This window comes from Lucilia sericata, unplaced genomic scaffold, assembly GCF_015586225.1.
Source record: "Lucilia sericata isolate MDLA Ls3-8-SP2 unplaced genomic scaffold, ASM1558622v1 Contig001274F_arrow, whole genome shotgun sequence".
Lineage (NCBI taxonomy): Eukaryota > Metazoa > Arthropoda > Insecta > Diptera > Calliphoridae > Lucilia > Lucilia sericata.
In genome coordinates this window covers 3,608-31,134 of record NW_023995225.1, presented here as the reverse complement: position 1 = coordinate 31,134, position 27,527 = coordinate 3,608, and the positions used below count along the sequence as shown (strand labels likewise).

Genomic DNA, 27,527 nt, shown 5'->3' with positions numbered 1-27,527 from the left:
AACTGAAACTGTTTTCAAATTTGTTAAATTGTAACATGGCGTAGTAACAGTTGGTTATAGCAATTTACTCACTTTGGTAGCAAAATGATAAATTCAAAAAAATCAATAAATTGTCATGAAGTTTAAACATTTTTAATCGAATCGGTATGAATTCTTTTAAGGAAGATATTATGTTATACAGATGCCTCTATATACTATTCTATAGATTCCTCCATGTACTGGTCAATCTATAGATTGGTCTATAGATCTAGCTATAGACTATTCGATATATCAATCTATAGATTGGAGTATAGATCAATCTATAGACTATGGATCAATCTATTGAATGGTATGCGGATCAATCTATGAACTGGACTGTAGATCAATCTATGAACTGGACTATAGATCAATCTGGTCTACGGATCAATCTACAGTCTGATCTGTAGATCAGACTATAGACTTGTCTATACATCAATCTATAGACTTGTCTGTAGATACATCCATAGACTCGTATATAAATCAATCACTAGACTTGTCTATAGATCAATCAATAGGATTTTTCATAGACCATTCTATAGACTTGTCTATAGATCAATCTATAGACTTGTTTATAGATTAATCTATAGACTTGTTTATGGATTAATCCATAGACTTGTCAATAGATCAATCACTAGACTTGACTATAGATCAATCACTAAACTTGTCTATAGATCAATCAAAAGACTTGTCTATAGATCAATCTATGGACTTGTCTATAGATCAATCTGTAAACTTGTTAATAGGTCAATCAGGTCGGCAGATCAATCTGGACTGGAATATAGATCAATCTATAGATCAATGTATGAGCTCAATCTATAGTCTATGGATCACTAAAGTCTGGTCTCTATCGGACTATAGATCAATCCATAGACTTGTCTATAGATCAATCAATAGACTTGTGTATATATCAATCAATAAACTTAGATACAGATCATTCTAGTCTACAGATAATCTATGGACTTGCCTATAGATCAATATATAGACTTGTCTATAGATCAATCTATAGACTTGCTATAGAATGATCTATAGATTTGTCTATAGGTCGTTCTATATACTTGTCTGTAGATCGTTCTGTATACTTGTCTATAGATCATTCTATAGACTTTTATATAGATCATTCTATAGACTTGTCTATAGATCATTCTATAGACTCTATAGATCATTCTATAGACTTCTATATAGATCATTCTATAGACTTCTATATAGATCACTCTATAGACTTGTGTATATATTGCACTATAGATCATTCTACAGACCTATCCATAGATCGTACTATAGACTTGTCTATAGGTCATTCTATAGACTTGTATATGGACTTGTCTATATATCATTCTATAGAATTGTCTATAGATCATTCTATAGACTTGCCTATAGATCAATCTATAGACTTGTCAATAGATCATTATATAGACTTGTCCATAGATCATTATATAGACTTGTCTATAAATCGTTCTAAAGACTTGTCTATAGATCATTCTATAGACTTGTCTTTAGATCATTCTATATACTTGTCTATAAATCATTCTATAGACTTGTCCAAAGATCGTTCTATAGACTTGTCTATAGATCATTCTATAGACTTGTCTATAGATCATTCTATAAGCTTGTCTATAAATCATTCTATAGACTTGTCAATAGATCATTCTACAGACTTGTCTATAGATCGTTCTAAAGACTTGTTTATAGATCATTCTATAGACTTGTCTATAGATCATTCTATATACTTGTCTATAAATCATTCTATAGACTTGTCTATGGAACATTCTATAGACTTGTCTATAGATCATTCTATAGGCTTGTCTATAAATTATTCTATAGACTTGTCTATGGATCATTCTATAGACTTGCCAACAATCTATAGGCAGGACTAAACCAGTCTATAGTTTAATCTAACAGGGCTATAGATTAATCTATAGGCTGGTTAATAGATCAATCTAGTCTGTAGATCGTATAATACCCAACAACAACTTAATGTTTAAAGTAATAATCTTAAGTAAGTAAAAGTTTTCATATTAAAGCTATAAGAAAATGCCAATATAACAGTTTCAACAACAATATAATAACTGTTTTATATTTGTTACAAAAACAGTTGCAATTTTATGGAAAAACATAACTAATATGTTAAAACCAAAACCGATATAATAGAAAAATTTTACTTATGGGAAATATGTAAAGTATACAAACAATTTTAGACAGCATAAACAAGTACTTGATAATAACAGCTTTTTGTATTAAACTCTTATTAAGCCATAGAAAATCAATTAAACTCTTATAATAAAGCAAACCTTACAATTGCAATTTTAATAGCAAGTGGAAAATTTAAATTAACATTACTTTTTATAACAGTTTATACTAAACGCTTTATTACTTTATAAAGCATTAGCATATTTCTTTTACTAATCATAATTATATCATAATTATAAGGAAATATTAAATAAAATTGAAATTTAATCTCAATTTCCTTTAAAGAAAAAGAAAAGAATAAACTTTCCACAGCATTTCCTGCTATTGACAATTAATGAAAATCTAATTATTACACTACTAACAGCTTAATCTAAACAAAATTTTTTTTTAATTTGTTTCCATTTGCTTTGTAAAAGAAAAAAACAGTGGAAAAGTGTTTATCATGCAGAGAGCAAATTCCTACTTATATTTCACGTAATAGACTTCTTTACATTTTCTAAAGATTTCGAAAGATACATTATATTTTCTTATATAATTTCTTAAGAACTCTATAATTATACGCATAGAATATGTGAGTGTGTGTGTGTATAAATGAGTCTTGATCACAATTAATGTTGCATTAAAAATGAAATTAACTGAAATTATTTAAGGCACTCAGCTTAGCAGACAAATAATCATTTTTGACATGGAATAATGCAATCAATTTTGATGATAATGATGATTTTATTTTCACATTGTAATCAGTGAGAATGAAAATGAAAAAAACCGTGGAATGTTATTGCTACAGGTAGTGAAATTAGTTTAAGGGTTAAAGTTATGATGAAACACAAAAGGGGAAGTATGTCCCAACCCCCAACTGATTTCATAATATAACTCAGTAGACCCTCTTCAAATTAAAAAAAAAGGTTTTCGCTTCAAAAGTTCTTATCGTTCACTGAGGATTCCTTCCCCTTTTCATTAAAACCAAGTGTTTATATTCTAGTATATTGTCTTGAGATGCGTGCCTTAATGGTTTATTATGATGGGTTTTATTATTTTTGTGGCATTAAACTTTAAACCGTTTAACATTTTTCTTGTCATAATCATTGTAACCATTAATGTTGTCGTAATTTTCCAATGACTGAAGAATGAATGAATACTAGGGATGCCAAACGGGACTGGCTTTTACAAATCCCGGGATTCGGGATTTTGAAAATTGCAATCCCGGGATCCCGGGATATTTCGGGATCCCGGGATTTTTCGGGATCCCGGGATTTTTCGGTATTTCGGGATTTTACGGGATTTCGGGATTACATGAATTTAATTATTTTATATATGAAAATCTTTAAATCATCATATTTGTAAAGAAAATTGTTTAATTTTGTGGAAATTTAACAGACAGAAGATATATTTAAATTAAAACAATCCAATTAATTCCAATTTTTAAATAAAAACTTTCAGAATTGCATAATTTCTGAAACTTTTTAAATACATACTTACTTCCTAAATAAAAATAAATATCAAGTTCCGAAATTAGACATAAGCACTTTTTAAAACCTCCTACTGTTCCATGTGAACTAATAATTATAACAGATACCAATTCAATTATTCGAACATCAATTTAGAACCTATTCTTTGAAAAATATTTGGAATTTTACTCAAAATACATATTAGTTTTGGAACATATTATTATATTCGTAGTATTAATTTAAAATTTTAGGTGCATTCAGAACAAGGTAATTTACCTTTACCGGTATCATTCAGATTTGTAGAAAGTTAGAAATGTAAAATCCTCTAGTATTGAAAAATAAAGTTTGTATTCGACTGTGCCGAAATTAAATACACACCATCAAAATATTGTAATGTATTGATATTAATATCAGCATCAATGTGATTTTCAGAGGAGGTCCAATTAGGTTTTTTTGTGTCAATTTTGGTCCAAATTTGCAGCCCAAATAGAATGAGTCTTCTAACTCGTGTTTTCAGCTTACAGACACAGAATGTGTATACTTTTTGGGTCGGTCTACGACCAACATTGCAATGTGCTAACAAGTAAAAAGTTATAGTTGGGCGAAGCCTACCATATAATACCCTACACCAGTTATAAAAATAAAATGTGATTTATTGTTCATAATAAAGCATCTAAGTTGAATTGTACCTTGCCTCAGATATAATTTAGCTATTTTTTGTTGAATAAAATTGTGTACATTTAAGTCATATTTCGAAGGGGGCTTTGCATAGGGGCTAGGGTCAAATGAGGCCGCATCATCAAAAAATACATCAGGGTCATGAAGGCTAGTATAGAACTTGGTTTTGCAGCTTTTTGTCGAGTTACGAGTATATTGAACATAATTATGAACTTAAAAACCCTATTTCAGTTGTATGGGGGCTAGGTCAAATATTGGACCGATGTTATCCATTTTCAATAGGATCCGTCTCTAGTACAATAGAAGATCATGCAAAATTTCATTGAATTATCTTCAAAATTGCTGTAGTTTGATTACAAGGTTTACACGGACGGACGGACAGACGGACGGACATAGCTAAATCGACTCAGAAAATGATTCTGAGCCGATTGGTATACTTTAAGGTATAGGACCAATATTATTGTGTGTAACAAACATCAGCACAAACCCAATATACCCTCCCCACTAAAGTGGTGTAAGGTATAAAAACGAAGTGAATAAATAAATTTATATGTGCTATGTGTATGGACTCATACCACTTTAAAAAATAAAAGGTTCAAATATGTATAAAATTAGCTCTGCGGAATTTTGTTTTGCATGAGTCAAAAATAAAATAAGATCGTAATTTTCAAATTAATGAAAATTATGGCTCAAAAAAAGAAAATAAAAACAGTTTTTTGAAACAAATCCTAATCCCGAAAAAATCCCGGGATTTATTTTCCAAATCCCGGGATTCGGGATTTGCCAATCCCACACATAGAATGAAGTATAGGTATAAAAAGTCTTTTCAAAAAAATGACAAAAAAAGAAGGGGCTTATATCTAATTAAATGTAATAAAAGTCATTAAAGCAATGAAATTACTAGTTGTTAAAATTGACCCTTTATTACGAAGTTGTTTAATTGCTAGAAAACTATTCAATCATTCTAAGACTGGTCTATATGTAATCAATCTATATACACTGGTCTATATAGGCAATAGATCGCTATATACTCTCAATCTATAAACTGGTCTAAAGATTTCACTATAGACTGGTCTATAGATCCCTCTATAGACTGGTTTATAGATATCTCTATAGACTAGTTTATAGATCTCTCTATAGCCTGGTCTATAGATCTCTCTATAGACTGGTCTATAGATCTCTCTATAGACTGGTCTATAAATCTCTCTATAGACTGGTCTATAGACCTCTCTATAGACTGGTCTATGGACCTCTCTATAGACTGGTCTATAGACCTCTCTATAGACTGGTCTATAGACCTCTCTATAGACTGGTCTATAGACCTCTCTATAGACTGGTCTATAGACCTCTCTATAGACTGGTCTATAGACCTCTCTATAGACTGATTTACAGATCTCTCTATAGACTGGTCTACAGATCTCTCTATAGACTGGTCTGTAAACCACTCTATAGACTGATCTATAAATCTCTCTATATACTGATCTATAGATCTCTCTATAGATTGGTCTATAGATCTCTCTATAGACTGGTCTATACATCTCTCTAAAGACTGGTATATAGATCTATCTATAGATTGGTCTATAGATCTCTCTATAGACTGATCTATAGATCTCTCTATAGACTGATCTATAGATCTCTCTATAGACTGATCTATAGATATCTCTATGGACTGATCTATAAATCTCTCTATAGACTGGTCTATAGATCTCTCTGTAGACTGGTCTATAGATCTTTCTATAGACTGGTCTATAGATCTCTCCATAGACTGGTCTATAGATCTGTCTATAGACTGGTCTATAGATCCCTCTATAGACTGATTTAGAACTCAAACTATAGATCATTCTATGGAATGGTCAATAGATTAAGTTATCAATATCTAGGCGGACTTTAAGATAAATTTAGAGATCAAACTATGCACTGGTCTATAGATAAGTTTCAGATCAGTATATATATATATAAATAAAGAATGGTCTACAGATAACTCTATGGTCTATAAATCATTCTAAAGATTCTATAGATCTCTCTTTAGACTGATCTATAAATGTCTCTATAGACTGGTCTATAGATCTCTTTATAGACTGGTTTCTATAGATTGGTTTATAGACGTCTCTATAGACCAGTCTATAGATCTCTCTATAGACTGTTCTATAGATCTCTCTAAAGACTGGTCTATAGATATCTCTACAGACTGTATCTCTCTATAGACTGATCTATAGATCCCTCTATATACTGGTCTATAGATCTCTCTATAGACTGGTCTATAGATCTCTCTATAGACTGGTCTATAGATCTCTCTATAGACTGGTCTATAGATCTCTCTATAGACTGGTCTATAGATCTCTCTATAGACTGGTCTATAGATCTCTCTATAGACTGGTCTATCGATCTATACATATATCTAGACTGGTCTATAGATCTGTCTCTAGACTGGTCTATAGTTCCGTCTTTAGACTGGTCTATAGATCTGTCTATAGACTGGTCTATAGATCTGTCTATAGACTGGTCTATAGATCACTCTATAGACTGGTCTATAGATCACTCTATAGACTGGTCTATAGATCACTCTATAGACTGGTCTATAGATCACTTTTTAGAACAGAATTTAGAACTCAAACTATAGATAATTCTATGGAATGATCAATAGATCAAGTTAGCAATATCTAGGCGGATTTTAAGATAAATTTAGAGATCAATCTAAGAACTGGTCTATAGATAAGTTTCAGATCAGTCTATATATAAATATAGAATGATCTACAAATAACTCTATGGTCTATAAATCACTCTAAAGACTGGTCTATAGACCATTCTAAAGACCGCTCTACCGATATCTAGACTGATCATAAGATTAATGGACTTGTATATGGAACATTCCATAGTAAAGTGTAGCTCAATCTACAGACTGATCAATTTATCTTTAGTTCATATTATTTATTGTAATATTAAAAAATATCTCCATTTTGTTATTATTTGGTGTTAGAAAACAGATATTTCTGATTATTGGATTTCCACAAAACTGATAAAAGACAAAATTGAAACATCTGCTCTAACCAAATACGCTTAGAAACCAGTCGAGCAAACATGTTTTTGAACAAATCTGTAGGAGTGAATTATTAATTTTTCTCTATTTCTATTTCTTTTACTATTATTCTATACATTAAATCTAACCCCAAAGTAAAAAAAGAAAATAAAATAAATTATATATTATTAAAAAGAAAATAAAAGAAAGAACTAACTAACATACAACCCAATAAACATAAATTTAAATAAGTAAAAGAAAAACGTTAGAAGCAATGGCTTCTTAAACTTCCACAAAGCTTTGCATACAATTTGAGATTGAGTAAAGAAAAAATAAAAAAATGTTCTTATATTTAAGATCAAATATTTTTTTCAAAACTTTCGCAAACTTTAAATATTTAAATAGAATTTAATTTCCCAAAACATGATCATGTTTACTGGGTTTTACACCCATAACTTTATGAAGTGGGCGTTGTTGTTCGTTCGCTGTTGCCACACTAACGCTACTTACTACCAATTGTTGCTTGTAACTTCTAATATTTACTAGCATAGCATTTTGTGTTCCACCAGAGCAGCATTACGGTTTCTAGAGCTTCCACAATAACAACACAAAAAACTTACAAAAATAATTATGAAATTTTTCATGGTTTATGAAAGCAAAAAATTATCTAGCAAAATAGTGAAAGTTAAAAGTTTTTTTCTTTCTCTAACGAAAACTCTGCAATATTGCAAATTATTTATTAAGAAAATGTAAAAAAACACACAGAACCATGTTAAACAATTGAAAATTAATCAAATTTTTTCCTCTTTTTTATTTATTTGCAGGTAAGCAAAATAAGAATTCAATGGAATTTTCAGCTATAGCGTGAAGGAAAAATTAATGTTTTCAAAACAACCATAAATTACCACCATTTCTATAAGCCAAAAGAAGATGAATTTCATTGATGTTTTTTTCAGAGGAATTGTTGTTGGTGGTGTTGACCGGAAAAGAAAAAGCTTATTGTATGTAAAAATGTTGGAAAAAAAGAAACTATAAAAATTGGTATAAAGGTATTTTTTTTAAAGAAAAAAGTAACACAAATATTAAACTTTAGTTGCGAGTAAGAATAGTAAGGCAACTGTAAGTTGAAGAGAAAATTTTCAGATTTGAAAATCTATAGACTGGGGTATAAATCACTATATAGTCTCCTCTAAAGATCAATCTTTAGACTGCTCTATAAAACAATCTATCGACTGGTCTATAGATCAATCTATAGCTTGGTCTATAGATCAATCTGTAGCTTGGTCTATAGATCAATCGATAGACTGGTGTATAGGTTATTGACTGGTCTATAGAGCAATCTATCGACTCGTCTATAGATCAATCTGTCGACTGGTATATAGATCAATCTATCGACTGGTCTATAGATCAAAATACCGACTGGTCTATAGATCAATCTAAAGACTGGTCTATAGATCAATCTAAAGGCTGGCCTATAGATCAATCTATAGACCAGTCTATAGATTGATCTATAGACCAGTCTATAGATCAATCTATAGACTGGTCTACAGATCAATCTATAGACTGGTCTATAGATCAATCTATAGACTGGTCTATAGATCAATCTATAGACTGGTCTATAGATCAATCTATAGACTGGTCTATAGATCAATCTATAGACTGGTCTATAGATCAATCTACCGACTGGTCTATAGATCAATCTAAAGACTGGTCTATAGATCAATCTATAGACTGGTCTATAGATCAATCTATAGACTGGTCTATAGATCAATCTATAGACTGGTCTATAGATCAATCTATAGACTGGACTATAGATCAATCTATAGACTGTTCCATAGATAAATCTTTAGACTTGTCTATAGATCAATCAATAGACTGATCTATAGATAAATCTTTAGACTGGTTAATATATCAATCCATAGACTGCTCTATAAATCAATCTATAGACTGGTCTGTGGATCAATCTGTAGACTAATCTATAGATCAATTTATAGAAAAGTCTATAGATCAGTCATAGCCTGGTTTATAGATAAATTAATAGACCATATCTATAGACAGATCTATAGACTGGTCTATAGATCAATCTATCGACTGGTCTATAGATCAATCTTTCGACTGGTCCATAGATCAATCTATCGACAGGGTCTATAGATCAATCCATCGACTGGTCTATAGATCAATATATGGACTGGTCTATAGATCAATCTATCGACTGGTATATAGATCAATCTATCGACTAGCCTATAGATGAATCTATCGACTGGTCTATAGATCAATCTATCGACTGATCTATAGAACAATCTACCGACTGGTATAAAGATCAATCTATCGACTTGGTCTATAGATGGTCTTTAAATCAATATATGCCCTGGTTTGTAGATCTGTATATAGACTAGTCTACAGGTTAATAGACAGATCTGGACCTTTAGATCAACCTATAAACCAATCTACAGATCATTCTATATACTAGTCTATAGATCTACATATATATAGACTTGTCAACAGGTTAATAGACAGGTCTGGACCTATAGATCAACGTATAAACTGATCTACAGATCATTCTATACACTGGTCTATAGATCTACATATATACATTTATATAGACTACTCAACAGAGTAATCTAGATACGGTATAAACAGATCTGAATAAAATTTTAATCAAATCCCTTTTAAACGTTTGACTTTTAACATGAGGTTTTGTCAATTAAAATAAACAATTTAAGCAATTTCCCTACCCCTTGACCATAGTGCAACCGCTTCATTTCAATTCAATTTGTTCTACTACACAAAAACAAAAACAATTTTAAAATTTATTTCAATATTAATAAGTATTACGATATTGTGCTCAATTTTATGAACTAGTTTCAAAGTTAGTTGAAAAAAAAAAAAAAAAACAGCATGACCATCATCATCTCCACAACTCTTCCCTCCCTAAAACTAACATAATCATCAACTCATCTGCCTGCCACTTTTATATATAAGGTGCCACTTACTTTTGCAATGATCGTGCAGCAACACTTTATAGAAGATCTTCGTGTTTTGCCACAACCACAATATGAGGGGGAATAAAAACAACTAGCAGTAAATGAAAAGTAACCTAAAATGCGTGTTGTCATAATAGAAATGTAACAACACTATAGTATACATATAAACAAGCAGTACATAATGTTGCATGCCACACTATATAGAAATTAGAAAAAAAAAAACAAAATAAGAAAAGTTGCATTTCTTTGCCTAGAAAGAAGGAAATAATAAATGCGGCCATGCAAAAAAAACTGATGAAGAATACAAACACTTAAATATACCAGCAAACACACTGATCTCAAATGCATACAATATCAATCGATGGCTATAGATGAATGTATAAATCAATCCATAAACTGGTCTTTAGATCAATCTATAAGCTGATCAATAGCTCAATCTATAGGCTGGTCTATAGATCAATCTATAATCTAGTCTATAGATCAATCCTTAAACTGGTCAATAGATCAATAGACAGATCAACAGACCATATATAGACTGGTCTAATGGACTTTTTTAAAGATCATTCTAAAGACTGGTCTAAAGATCAATATATAGACTGGTCTAAAGATCATTTTATAGACTGGTCAATAGATCAATATTCAGACTGGAATACAGATCAATCTATAGACTGGTCTATGGATCAATATATAAACCGTCATACGAATCAATCTATAGACTTAAAGCCTTTAATGTCACTGGTCTATAGATCAATCTATCTGATCTAACTGATCTATAGATTAATCTATAGACTGGTCAATGTATCAATCAATAGACTGGTTTATAGGTCATTCTAGTGATCAATATATAGACTGGTAATCATTAGACTGGTCTACTGATCTATAGATCAATCCATAGACTGGTCTATAGATCAATCTATAGACTGGTCTGTAGATCAATCTATAGACTGGTCTATAGATCAATCTATAGTCTGATCTATAGATCAATCTATAGACTGGTCTATAGATCAATCTATAGACTGGTCTATAGATCAATCTATAGACTTGTCTATAGATCAATCTATAGACTGGTCTATAGATCAATCTATAGACTGGTCTATAGATCAATCTATAGACTGGTCTATAGATCAATCTATAGACTGGTCTATAGATCAATCTATAGACTGGTCTATAGATCAATCTATAGACTGGTCTATAGATCAATCTATAGACTGGTCTATAGATCAATCTATAGACTGGTCTGTAGGTCAGTCTGTAGACTGGTCTATAGATCCATCTATAGACTGGTCTGTAGATCAATCCATAGACTAATCTATAGATCAATCTGTAGAATGGTCTTTAGGTCAATCTATAGACTGGTCTATATATCAATCTATAGACTGGTTTATAGATCAATCTATAGACTAGTCTATAGATCAATCTATAGACTGGTCTATAGATCAATCTATAGACTGGTCTACAGATCAATCTATAGACTGGTCCGTAGGTCAGTCTATAGACTGGTCCGTAGGTCAGTCTATAGACTGGTCTATAGATCAATCTATAGACTGGTCTGTAGATCAATCCATAGACTAATCTATAGATCAATCTGTAGAATGGTCTTTAGGTCAATCTATAGACTGGTCTATATATCAATCTATAAACTGCTCTATAGATCAATCTGTGGACTGTTTTATAAATCTAGTCTATTGATCAATCTATAGACTGGTCTATATATCTATCTATAGACTGGTCTATAGATCAATCTATAGACTGGTCTATATATCAATCTATAGACTGGTCTATATATCAATCTATAGACTGGTCTATAGATCAATCTATAGACTGGTCTATAGATCAATTTATAGACTGGTCTACAGATCAATCTATAGACTGGTCTATAGATCAATCTATAGACTGGTCTATAGATCAATCTATAGACTGGTCTATAGATCAATCTATAGACTGGTCTATAGATCAATCTATATAGACTGGTCTGTAGGTCAGTCTATAGACTGGTCTATCTATCATTCTGTGGACTGTTTTATAGAACAGTTTATAGACTGGTCTACAGATAAGTCTGGTCTATTGATCAATCTATAGACTGGTCTATAGAGCAATCTTTAGATCAATTTATATATCAGTTGTAATTTTGATGTTTGTTGGGTGGCATCCAGCCAACACAAATATTTTCATACGACAAGATTTGATAATATCTCATCATGTAAAAAAGAAAAAAATAAACAAGAAATAAAGCATTTTTTCCACTTCTTTGTTAACTCCAAGTGTTAACAACTTTTACAACAGAATAGGAGGAAAAAACTTAAATAAAAACTGAAATAATAATAACAAACACCTAAAGTGTGCAAACTTGAGTGACATGTAATTGGCGAGATTATTAGTGCAACATTTCAAAATGTTACACATGTTGCAGTCGTTTTGTTAAGGATTTAACTTAGTTTAGTAAAGTTAATATTTGTAGCAAGTTTTTAGAATTAATGTTAAGGCAACAAAATTTAAAAAAAATTTTACTTTTTTAAGTCCGAGGACAGCTGAAGACACTGTTCTATATTTGGGATAGCAAAACTAACAATTATTTGCTAAAGTTAATAAATTTTAAAACTCCAAACAATTATCAATTCCCCAGCTCTAAACGAAAATATAGACCAAAAACATAATTTACTATAAACTGGTCAAAGAATGACACATTATCCAATTTAACAACTATCTACAGAAAACACACTTTTACAAATTTAAGACTAAATAAAAAAACGCGTTTTTTCTTATCAAGTTTTTTCTTAGAGACTGTGCATCTATCTGGCTTAATGTAATCAGATGCCATCACAAATAGACACACACACAAGAAATAAGTAAAACCAAAAACAAAACAAAAAAATTAAGAAAAAAGTGTGGCATAATTGTATGTTTTGCACACAAACAATTGTAGCAAGTTGCATTACTTGTTGCCATTACCAACCACTACATCTCGTTGTAGACAAGTTTTATCAATTTGTCCATGACAACATTGGACACAAAACATTCCATTATTTTGTCAAAGAGTAGTAGTAGTAGTAAAATACAGACCGGCTGTATGACATCAATGGAATCTAGTTTATTGTACAAACAACAAGAAAAAAATCTATAAAAATAAAAATAAATTGTCGTATATAGAGCAGTTTTAAATTGCCATAAATGTCATTTATTATATTATTTATTTATGGTTTTATTGATAATTTTTCTCTTGTTTGCTGCAATATTAGTATTTTTTTATAATTTATATATTTTTCGACAATTTATATGATTAATTGCGTATCTTAAATACAAAAATTTTATTTTTAACTTTATTTATATGTACGTGTTATTTATGTGATAAATGTGTTTTATAACGAAATTATTAACACTCATACGTAATGGTGGCAATATGAGTAAATTTAATTAATATTAATTATACGTGGTGTGGGCTGAAATTATAAATAATTGTATTGCTTCATGTAATATTTAGGATATTTTAAAGAAATTTTAAATATTTGCTTAAATCATTGTAAATAAATTGAAGTCTCTAGTTAATCTATAGACCAGTAGAAAGATTGATGCACTGATCAGGTTAAACTCTCATATATAGAGCAATCAATAGATTGATGTGTTGCCCAGCCTAAAGATTTGTTCTATAGGACAGTCCATAGATTGTTCTAGAGATCAGTCTATATACTGATCTATAGATCAATCTTTAAACAGTTCTATAGATCAGATTATATATTGATCTACAGATCCATTGATTTATTGGCCAGTCTAAAGATTGATCAGTCTATAAATTATTCTATAGATCAGTCTAAACATTGATCTATGGATAAGTCTAAAGATTAATCTATAGATCAGTCTAAAGATTAATGTACTGGCCAATCTAATGATTGATTTATAGATCAGTCTATAGACTGATCTATAGACTAGTCTATAGATTGGTTTATAGATCGGACTATTGATTGATCGATAGATCGGTCCATTGTTTGATCTATAGATCAGTATTAGATTGATATATAGAACAGTCTATAGATTGATCTAGGAACCAGTTTATTGATTGATCTATAAACCAGTCTATAGGTTGATCTATAGAGCAGTCTATATATTGGTCTATAAACCAGTCTATAGAGTGATCTATGGACCAGTCTATTGATTGATCTATATACCAGTCTATAGATTGCTCTATAGACCAGTCTATAGATTGATCTATGGACCAGTCTATAGATTGATCTATAGACCAGGCTATAGATTGGTTTATAAACTGATCTATAGTCCAGTCTATAGATTGATCTATAGACCAGTCTGTAGATTGATCTATAGACCAGTTTATAGATTGATCTATAGAGCAGTCTATAGATTGGTCTATAAACCAGTCTATAGATTGATCTATGGACCAGTCTACTAATTGATCTATAGACCAGTCTATGGATTGCTGTATAGTCCAGTCTATAGATTGATCTATGGACCAGTCTATTGATTGATCTATAGACCAGTCTATAGATTGGTCTATAAACCAGTCTATTGATTGATCTATAGACCAGTCTATAGATTGATATATAGACCAGTCTATAGATTGATATATAGACCAGTCTATAGATTGATCTATGGACCAGTCTATTGATTGATCTATGGACCAGTCTATTGATTGATCTATAGACCAGTCTACAGGTTGATCTATAGACCAGTCTATAGATTGATCTATAGACCAGTCTATAGATTGATCTATAGACCAGTCTATAGATTGATCTATAGACCAGTCTATAGATTGATCTACAGACCAGTCTATAGATTGATCTATTGATCAGTCTATAGTTTGATGTATAGATCTGCCTATGATTTATATTTAGATCTGTCTACAGATTGACTGGTCTATGGGTCAAGCTAAAAACTGGTCTGCAGATCAAACTTTAGATAGATTAATCTCTACTCTTCATTTACAATCTAGCCTATATATTAATCTCTATACCAATCAATCGATTGTAATAAAGGAATAACTATAATTTATAATCCAAATTCACTGAAATCGCTTCTAAAAATTGTTTTCCTCTCATTTTCTAAACATTATAAATTACTAATTTCCCAGCTAACCGTTAAACTTCTTGTAGTAAATTTATCTTTTTTCTGCATCTCTAATGAAAGTAAACCGTAATGTTTTTTTATTTTCCTTAAAGAAGATTATATCTATAAAAAGTTAAACTTAACTTAAGAATTACAATATATTTATTTTTTTGTAGCTGTAGCCTCTAGCAAAAGTATTCTTTAAATGCTTTCAACATTTGCTAACACTCCTCTGCTCTTTTTTTTTCTGAACTTGTCTTACTATGACTTTTTATCTACATGATTTGAATTTTAATGTCGGTTGTATGTTTTGATGAAAGTTCTTATCGCTCTTTTTTTTCAGTTGTTTCAAATGTACAATTACCTGTATAATCATTAAACTCTCATCAACATCATCATCTTTTGGTTTTTTTGTGTAAACAATTTTGCTTTTTGTTTGAATAATTATTCGCTTTCATTTTTATTATAAATTTTGTTGTTTTTTTGCGAAAGAAAAATTAAAAGTAATCATAGAATACATAATGTTTCTATAATTATTTGTTGCGTTTTTTTTTCGACTCCAAACACTTTCACACATAATTGTTAATAATTTTTCAAATCTTGATTAAAATTGTTGGTGTTGAAAAGTTTTTAAACTAGTTAAACGTTATAAAGAAATTATTTTTATCAAATATATTTCAACAATCCAAATTTAAAATAAATAACAAATTTTTGAACAAAAGTTTAAGATAAAACTGTTTATTTTTGTGATGTGATGGCTTTTCTGAGTTTTTAGCACACCCACCAACATTTTTCCATAATGTTTATGCAAAGACTTTTGACATCAATTTTACACACCTTGTTTCTAAATGTTTACTGTAAAGGATTTCTTTAAATAAAATATTGTAATGTTTATTTAAAATTTTAATTTTAACAAAAAAATAATTTTCTACTTTCTGCTAAAATGACAAAACCAAAAAAACTGAAGTGAAGTGTCGACTTAAACGAAGAAAATACTTAAAAACCAAGCAATAATTATTACAAAACTTGAAATCTCTCATGACTTTAGCCGTGACCTCGTGTCTTTTAGTTAGACAAACTATGTTAATAGTTTTTCGTTTTTTTCCCAATTTTATTATTTTTTTGTTAAGGTGATTTACACTTAACAAACACACTGGACTTGAATCGACGATTTTGAGCTTGACACACAATTCAAGTACGTACGAGCAACAAAATAAACATTTTTGTGGCAACTAAACGGCTGCAAAAAGAAGTCAACAACGTCTGGACAGACAGGAACCAAATTAACACACATAAATTTGATGCATACTTAAAGGGAACTTTTTAAAAGAAGCACCAAAAACTGCTCAAGAGCAGCAACATACATTGATAGAGCATTTATCGATAGTTAAAGGATGCACTCTATAGGTTGGAAACAGCATGGGTCACTGACTAGACTATGACTAGACTATGACTAGACTATGACTAGACTATGACTAGACTAAGACTAGACTAAGACTAGACTATGACTAGACTATGACTAGACTATGACTAGACTATGAGTAGACTATGACTAGACTATGACTAGACTATGACTAGACTATGACTAGACTATGACTAGACTATGACTAGACTATGACTAGACTATGACTAGACTATGACTAGACTATGACTAGACTATGACTAGACTATGACTAGAATGACTAGACTATGACTAGACTATGACTAGACTATGACTAGACTATGACTAGACTATGACTAGACTATGACTAGACTATGACTAGACTATGACTAGACTATGACTAGACTATGACTAGACTATGACTAGACTATGACTAGACTATGACTAGACTATGACTAGACTATGACTAGACTATGACTAGACTATGACTAGACTATGACTAGACTATGACTAGACTATGACTAGACTATGACTAGACTATGACTAGACTATGACTAGACTATGACTACACTATGACTACACTATGACTACACTAAGACTACACTATGACTACACTATGACTACACTATGACTAGACTATGACTAGACTATGACCAGACTATGACTAGACTATGACTAGACTATGACTAGATTATGACTACACTATGACTACACTATGACTACACTATGACTACACTATGACTTCACTATGACTAGACTATGACTTAAGAAACAAAATCTTTTAAAAATAATCTATTTTACATTTGAAGAATCAAACTTTCAAGTCAGTCTCAACTCGCGATTTCTTTTTCAACTTTTTCCTTCCTCGCCATTGACTACGCTTTTATAACCATATAAAAAAGTTGCACACACTTAATGTTCCCGGAGAAAACAGCACGAATTGCATATTAAAATAAAGAAAAATATTCACTTTTTTCCAAACCCTCCTACAGGCGTCCCCCAGTTCTTGCACAACTACTACATTTTGTTGAAAATATGTACTATACAAACAACAAAAGGTTAAAGTTCAGCTCCTTAATAGGAAAACGAAGACGTTAGGTTAGTAGTCGTAAGTTGTATGAAATGTTCAACTAGTTTTATTTTCGTACATTTTTAACGATTCACCACTACTCGAGTGTAAAATGTTTATGCACATTTTAACTTTTTGCTTTAAAAGATTTTTATTTTTATGATAGACAAAAATAGCAAAGAATCGTGTCTTGATTTGAGTATAATGATATTAAAACTACATTACGAGTAGTGTAATGTAAACGGAAAAAAATGTGTATGTTTAAGGTAAAAAAAAAATGAAACTTTAAGGAAATTTGCTAAAAATTAAAACAAAGAAATACATTAAAATTCATTACGTAGTAGCTGTTGCAGTGAAATAGAGAATAAATAAGAATTAAATTGGTTTAAAAATAATTTAAGTAACTAATTGAGGGGCTTGAAACTTAACTAGCGAATAGACTATAGACTAGGCCATAGACTATAATTATAGACCAGACTATTGACCAAACTACAGAATAGACTCTTGTCTAGACTATAGACTAAACCATAAACTAGACTATAAACTAGACCATAGACTATACTATATACTATTATTTAATGTACAACAATTACTTTCATTATTAATTTATTTCTCTCTATATTGTCTTCAAATTTTCACAATTACATTTAATAAATGTGTTTTAATTTTTCAATTAAATTTTCACAAAATACAATTAATGTATTGAAAAGACACAGGTGAAATTTATGCAATCAAATAGCATAAAAATAATACTACTTAGATTAATCGATATTATAACTAATTTATTAGTTAAATAATAATTTCTCTTCACAATAAATAAATGAATAAATAATGTGTTAAAAGACAAGAAAAAAAGCACAATAGAGTAGCTTTGGCAGCATTTAATTAATTGTATTATTAAAATAAAATAATTTCCCAGTGAATGTGTTTAACAAAAAAAAAAAAAAAAAAAAAGACAGCAGCTGAAATTGGTTTTCACATCAACTAGAGAAAGCTTAACTAAAATAATCACAATTTGCAACTCAAGATACATATTTACAAGATAATATTAGTATAAAATATTTCTTTTAAAATAGAAATTAATATTATTTCAATTAATAAATTAATTTCCATGATATTAAAAAAACAGTGTTGCTTTCAGTCATTGGTTGTTGGAATAGACTATAGACTGGACTAGACTATAGACTAGATTATAGACTAGACTATAGACTAGACTAGATTATAGACAAGACTATAGACTAGACTGTAGACTAGATTATAGACTAGACTATAGACTAGACTAGATTACAGACTAGACTATAGACTAGATTATAGACTAGACTATAGACTAGACTGTAGACTAGACTATCGACTAGACTATAGACTATACTATAGACTAGACTATAGACTAGACTATAGACTAGACTATAGACTAGACTATAGACTAGACTATAGACTAGACTATAGACTAGACTATAGACTAGACTATAGACTAGACTATAGACTAGACTATAGACTAGACTATAGACTAGACTATAGACTAGACTATAGACTAGACTATAGACTAGACTATAGACTAGACTATAGACTAGACTATAGACTAGACTATAGACTAGACTATAGACTAGACTATAGACTAGACTATAGACTAGACTATAGACTAGACTATAGACTAGACTATAGACTAGACTATAGACTAGACTATAGACTAGACTATAGACTAGACTATAGACTAGACTATAGACTAGACTATAGACTAGACTATAGACTAGACTATAGACTAGACTATAGACTAGACTATAGACTAGACTATAGACTAGACTATAGACTAGACTATAGACTAGACTATAGACTAGACTATAGACTAGACTATAGACTAGACTATAGACTAGACTATAGACTAGACTATAGACTAGACTATAGACTAGACTATAGACTAGACTATAGACTAGACTATAGACTAGACTATAGACTAGACTATAGACTAGACTATAGACTAGACTATAGACTAGACTATAGACTAGACTATAGACTAGACTATAGACTAGACTATAGACTAGACTATAGACTAGACTACAGACTAGACTATAGACTAGACTATAGACTAGACTATAGACTAGACTATAGACTAGACTATAGACTAGACTATAGACTAGACTATAGACTAGACTATAGACTAGACTATAGACTAGACTATACACTAGACTATAGACTAGACTATAGACTAGACTATAGACTAGACTATACACTAGACTATAGACTAGACTATAGACTAGACTATACACTAGACTATAGACTAGACTATAGACTAGACTATAGACTAGACTATAGACTAGACTATAGACTAGACTATAGACTAGACTATAGACTATACTAGACTAGACTATAGACGACTATAGACTAGACTATAGACTAGACTATAGACTAGTCTATAGACTAGACTATAGACTAGACTATAGACTAGACTATAGACTAGACTATAGACTAGACTATAGACTAGACTATAGACTAGACTATAGACTAGACTATAGACTAGACTATAGACTAGACTATAGACTAGACTATAGACTAGACTATAGACTAGACTATAGACTAGACTATAGACTAGACTATAGACTAGACTATAGACTAGACTATAGACTAGACTATAGACTAGACTATAGACTAGACTATAGACTAGACTATAGACTAGACTATAGACTAGACTATAGACTAGACTATAGACTAGACTATAGACTAGACTATAGACTAGACTATAGACTAGACTATAGATTAGACTATAGACTAGAATATAGACTAGAATATAGACTAGAATATAGACTAGAATATAGACTAGAATATAGACTAGACTATAGACTAGACTATAGACTAGACTAGACTATAGACTAGACTATAGACTAGACTATAGACTAGACTATAGACTAGACTATAGACTAGACTATAGACTAGACTATAGACTAGACTATAGACTAGACTATAGACTAGACTATAGACTAGACTATAGACTAGACTATAGACTAGACTATAGACTAGACTATAGACTAGACTATAGACTAGACTATAGACTAGACTATAGACTAGACTATAGACTAGACTATAGACTAGACTATAGACTAGACTATAGACTAGACTATAGACTAGACTATAGACTAGACTTTAGACTAGACTATAGACTAGACTATAGACTAGACTATAGACTAGACTATAGACTAGACTATAGACTAGACTATAGACTAGACAATAGACTAGACAATAGGCTAGACAATAGACTAGACTATAGACTAGAATATAGACTAGAATATAGACTAGAATATAGACTAGAATATAGACTAGACTATAGACTAGACTATAGACTAGAATATAGACTAGAATATAGACTAGACTATAGACTAGACTATAGACTAGACTATAGACTAGACTATAGACTAGACTATAGACTAGACTATAGACTAGACTATAGACTAGACTATAGACTAGACTATAGACTAGACTATAGACTAGACTATAGACTAGACTATAGACTAGACTATAGACTAGACTATCGACTAGACTATAAACTAGACTATCGACTAGACTATAAACTAGACTATAGATTATACTATACTATAGAATAAACTATAGACTACACTATATAAAACAGTACTTATTTTTAGTCCCTAACTGTAGTGCAAAATATTTTATCTGTTCCACCTACAAAAATTTCCTATGAAGCATATGCGCAAATAATTAAAATTGTAAAATTAATCTGGTATTTAAAGGTAAAAATAAAGGTATTATGTATTGACATTTCATATGACAAAATATATCTACTTGCCACAAAAACACATTGTTGCTTTCAATACAGAAAAAAAAAATATAAAAACTTGTGACAATTCCATAATATATTAAAGTACACATAAAAAATTAACTTTTGATAGCAGGACAAAAATCATTGCAACATAGTACGCAAGGATATTACACACACCTGATGGAATACAATCAATTTTCAATTAAAAAATCGTATTAATGAAAAACTCATAAAAAGTGAAAATACGCTTAAAATCCACATGCTCAACGGAGTGATATTAATAACAAAAAAAAAAATAAAATGAATTGGAATTATTAAATATAAAATTTTAATATTTTACTTTTTCTTTTCTTGCAGAAACCCGTAACTGGTGCAAAACCCACAAAATATCACTATTATCCACACAATCAACACATTTATTTATTGCCCGAATGTGCCATACAACAGGTCTGTAATGCAGTCTATGTGCGCTTAAATTACACCCAACCACTGTGTGCCTGTCCATCGAGGTAAGTTTAGTCCATGGCTAAATAATAACAAAAGATTTGCCATAAACTAACCTAACAAAAAAAAAACAAAAGTACTAATACAGTGGAGGAATAGAAATCCATAAAATAAATGATCAAAGACAAAACAAGCAAGGAAAAGTTAAACAGGGTTCAGGCAATTTTAGAAATTAGGTTTAGAAGAAATCAAAGCTGAACTGTTTACTAATGTTCCAGAAATTTTGTATTTTTTGATATTTTTGTAGATTTTTTTTGAAAACCAAATTTTTCTTGAACCGCTTTGATATCAATAACCACTGGCTTACTACATAAATTTTTATTTATTTGAAGATTTCTGCTTTTATTTGTTTCCAACTCTTTAAGATTTAAATCACTCAAACCGAATGCATATATCCATTCATTCATTTTAACATCAACGTCAGTCATCCTCATCATCAGGGGATGTTAAAGTATAAAACCACAAATACTTATTTGGAATACCCTACATTATGCTTCTGTGGTAAATTAAATGAATATGAAAAATGTGGCTAATAATATTAGATCTGATATAGTATTACTGAGTACATGTACATCAAGAACTGAATTAGAACTGCACTGAACTAGAACTAAACTAGAGCTGAACTAGAGCTGAACTAGAGCTGAACTAGAGCTGAACTAGAGCTGAACTAGAGCTGAACTAGAGCTGAACTAGAGCTGAACTAGAACTGAACTAGAACTAGAACTGAACTAGAACTGAACTAGAACTGAACTAGAACTGAACTAGACTGAACTAGAACTGAACTAGAACTGAACTAGAACTGAACTAGAACTGAACTAGAACTGAACTAGAACTGAACTAGAACTGAACTAGAACTGAACTAGAACTGAACTAGAACTGAACTAGAACTGAACTAGAACTGAACTAGAACTGAACTAGAACTGAACTAGAACTGAACTAGAACTGAACTAGAACTGAACTAGAACTGAACTAGAACTGAACTAGAACTGAACTAGAACTGAACTAGAACTGAACTAGAACTGAACTAGAACTGAACTAGAACTGAACTAGAACTGAAACTAGAACTGAACTAGAACTGAACTAGAACTGAACTAGAACTGAAACAGAACTGAACTAGAAACTGAACTAGAACTGAACTAGAACTGAACTAGAACTGAACTAGAACTGAACTAGAACTGAACTAGAACTGAACTAGAACTGAACTAGAACTGAACTAGAACTGACTAGAACTGAACTAGAACTGAACTAGAACTGAACTAGAACTGAACTAGAACTGAACTAGAACTGAACTAGAACTGAACTAGAACTGAACTAGAACTGAACTAGAACTGAACTAGAACTGAACTAGACTGACTAGAACTGAACTAGAACTGAACTAGAACTGAACTAGAATGAACTAGAACTGAACTAGAACTGAACTGAACTAGAACTGAACTAGAACTGAACTAGAACTGAACTAGAAACTGAACTAGAACTGAACTAGAACTGAACTAGAACTGAACTAGAACTGAACTAGAAACTGAACTAGAAACTGAACTAGAAAGATCTGAAACTAGAACTGAACTAGAACTGAACTAGAACTGAAACTAGAACTGAACTAGAAACTGAACTAGAACTGAACTAGAACTGAACTAGAAACTGAAACTAGAACTGAACTGAACCTGAACTAGAACTGAACTTACTGAACTAGACTGAACTAGAACTGAACTAGAAACTGAACTAGAACGGAACTAGAACTGAACTAGAACTGAAACTAGAACTGAACTAGAACTGAACTAGAACTGAACTAGAACTGACACTAGAACTGAACTAGAACTGAACTAGAACTGAAACTAGAACTGAAACTAGAACTGAACTAAGAACTGAAACTAGAACTGAACTAGTAGAACTGAACTAGAAACTGAACTAGAAACTGAAACTAGAACTGAACTAGAAACTGAACTAGAACTGACTAGAACATGAACTAGAACTGAACTAGAACTGAACTAGAACTGAACTAGAACTGAACTAGAACTAGAACTAGAACTGAACTAGAACTGAACTGGAACAGAAGTCTACTACTGCAGACGTGTAAGCTGTCATAGACGGGAACGACAAGGGCTTGATTTTCTGCTAAAAATTGAAATATATAAAAAATTTACAACAAATTCGAAATATCGCATTTTCGAAAAATTCATCTGAAGAACGGTTATTCGGCTCCTTATATTTTTTCCTCCGAATATAGTGTACTCTATGACAAACCATTATCCCCACAAAGCATTTCAACCTGAGTTTATCATTTTGAATAGACACAAACATACATCAAACTGAAAGTTATATGATGCTGGTTTTCTATTCCCTCCAATAGTGATGGCTTTACCACACAATGATGTGAACACTTGTGCAACTAAGAAAAGGATACTACTACTCGTAAATCCAGATGGATGTACGACTGAATACATTTGGAAAAACAACAAATGGATAAATGTACTGGTATAAATATAGTTAGAGAAATAGACAAGTAAATGTGTGGCTGAGAATGTAATGTAGATAGATGTTTGTCTTGTGAGTTTAGAATTTAGTTTTGCAACAATACCTCTGCCACATGTTACAGGTCCAAAGTTAAATTTGTAGTGATTCCTTAATAGTTAAATGATTTAATATTTGCGTGTTTAACTCACTTTACTTTATTAACATTTTGTATTTGTTGTTTCTATTTTAAGTAAATGTATTTTGGCTTTCACTTACTTCTTCATCTTCTTAATACAGATATCGTGATCCCTGCTCAGCTAGTTTAAATGAAGATGATCAACACACCACAAAATTAGTAGGAGATGGCAAGAAGAAGGTAAGTCTCTAAATCTTTATTTGGAAGAAACGTTTGTCTAATCTTTAATCAAATATCACATACAACAATTACATTTGAAATAAAACTGTCAGTCGTTGTTTGGCTACGGCATTATTCTTAAGAATTGTTTAGAACTTCTTTGCTATTTGGTAAAGATTTAAGTTGCAGCACCTTATTTTTTGCTGTTTGTGATTTTTTGTGTGTCTTTGGACCATTTTGTTAATAAACCAAACTGTCAGTTTATTTACAAAAATGGTAAAATATCTTAATCTTGTTGGAAAATTAATTGAAGAATGTAAACAACACAGTTGTATGGTGGAAAAGTTATGGGTTTTTAAAACTATTATGGATTTTTTAATCTTACGACCGAGTGTATCTGTATTGTAAAAACAGATTGACTAAAAGGAACCAAATTTGGTGGCAGCTTAAAGTGTCACAGGTGTTTGGGGAATTGTTTGACCTAAAATTCTTTAATATGGTCTGGAGAGTGATGGATAGATTATTTTTGTTATTCTTTTGTGAAAGAATAGAAATTGGACCACAACTATTTTTAATTTTTATTAAAATTTTTTTGTGTATGAAAGATTGAGTGGCCCCCGAAAGGAATTTTCATATATGTACAAATATTATATAATTATGGACCGATTATATCAGATTTAATTTGGAAAATTGGTGAAAGACTGTCCGATCAAAGGGTATGGGGTCCGAGGATATCTGAGGCCTCTAAAAACTTGACTTCAACAATAATAAGGCCAGACGGACCTCTTTTGTTAAGTTAACTTCTCTATCTAGAAGGATTCGGAATATATACTTTAGAGGACCTGATTGCTGACTAAACAAAACAGCTCGCGTTTGTAGGAAACCGCTAACAACTACTCCGGAACTGAACTAAAACTAAACTAGAACTGAAATAGAACTGAACTAGAACTGAACTAGAACTGAAATAGAACTGAACTAGAATTGAACTAGAACTGAACTAGAACTGAACTAGAACTGAACTAGAACTGAACTAGAACTGAACTAGAACTGAACTAGAACTGAACTAGAACTGAACTAGAACTGAACTAGAACTGAACTAGAACTGAACTAGAACTGAACTAGAACTGAACTATAACTGAACTAGAACTGAACTAGAACTGAACTAGAATTGAACTAGAATTGAACTAGAACTGAACTAGAACTGAACTAGAACTGAACTAGAACTGAACTAGGACTGAACTAGAACTGTAATTTAAACTTTTTAAAGTAAACACATCCAACTTCACTTAACCAATTCATCATCACCTTAACGCACAACCCTCGCATATTATATCCTTTTGCAACGTCTGTCCATCTATTAACTACAAATTATTTGCCACTTGGTAATCAAGCAAATCTAGTCGCTATTAATTACAAATCATAAACGGAAATCAAAAATAGCACGGAAATATACAGATGTTCAAATTTGGTACACAAAAACCACAAGAAGAAGAAAAGAAGCCTACACACCATTCAGCGTTGGCCAGTTGCATGTTCTAAAGCCTGAAATTAATTTCGAAATAATATGTTGCACTTTAAGCTGGAGTAAGGATTAAGATTGATTGTTTTTGAAAGCTTAAAACCTTTTTTTTTCAAACACATGAAGAAGAAGAAAATCTGAAAACACTTTTATTCTTTGTTCGTAACCAGTAGCAATTGATGTAAAAATGTATTAAAGAAACACAACTCAAACATAAAGCCAGGACGGACTGCAGCATGAAAAAATAATAAAAGAAAGATGGCAGCAGCAGCCGTTGGAAATTATCGAATGAACACGTCTTGTCTTGCCACCAAACATGGTTGCTTTAGACCAAGTCTAAATCTTAAACTAAGAAGACTTTGGATTTAAAAATATTTTTTTATTATTATTTCCATTTTTCTATTAAATTGCTATTTTGTAAGAGAGCAAAAAAACATAACAATCTGATTATAGTGGTTTTAATACTTTGAACTAAAATGAAAAAATGTTTGAGCGAACAAAATACAAGACCAAGATCATTTTTTTTTTTTTTTTTTGTGTTGAACAAAAGTGATCTTTTGTAACAAGCATGTAATTGAGAAGATGACGACGACGTTGAATGCGAAACAACAAAGTTATAACAACAAAAAATAGTTATAATAGAAAAAAATTCTTTATTACTACATTTGAAATTGATGTTGGACTCAAAGAAATGTTCTTTTATTCAGTAAATGGAGATAGATGGATGTAACAAATGTTACGACTACCAAAAAGAATTATGTATCAAATGTATATGGAATAACTCTAGCAGCGAAACACTGAGTGAAATTTATCTAAGGGGGAAAGAAATTCAATTTGAGAAAGATCTCGACAAAGTGTGTACAAAGTTGTTTGCTTTAAGTTTATGTTAATTCACATTCGGGTTTCGCATAATCCAAATCTTGGATGGTTGCATCGTTAAGCTTCAGAGAAGTATCCTAACAGTGGTATAAATTTTCAAACCCCTCAACTAAAGCTACTCATTAGTAGTTGTCTTGCGCGGCAAGCAATTTTAATTTGATAATCATAGTTCGTGAAATCGTTTCAATTTCAGACTTAACAGGACAACTGGTACTCAGTCAAA

The 27,527-nt window shown here is 31.0% G+C and overlaps 1 protein-coding gene across 1 annotated transcript in view; it reads left to right on the top strand.

Annotated features, from left to right (window-relative positions):
- Nucleotides 1-24,927, top strand: part of LOC119610774 (histone acetyltransferase KAT6A) — a gene marked incomplete at its 3' end in the record, with an annotated part of 65,047 nt that extends 40,120 nt beyond the window's left edge. Inside the window, exons 3-4 of the mRNA XM_037966124.1 lie at nucleotides 21,954-22,105; nucleotides 24,849-24,927. Coding sequence (XP_037822052.1) covers nucleotides 21,954-22,105; nucleotides 24,849-24,927 — 231 coding nt within the window. The remainder of the gene's footprint in view (nucleotides 1-21,953; nucleotides 22,106-24,848) is intronic.
- Nucleotides 24,928-27,527: the final 2,600 nt, after the last annotated feature.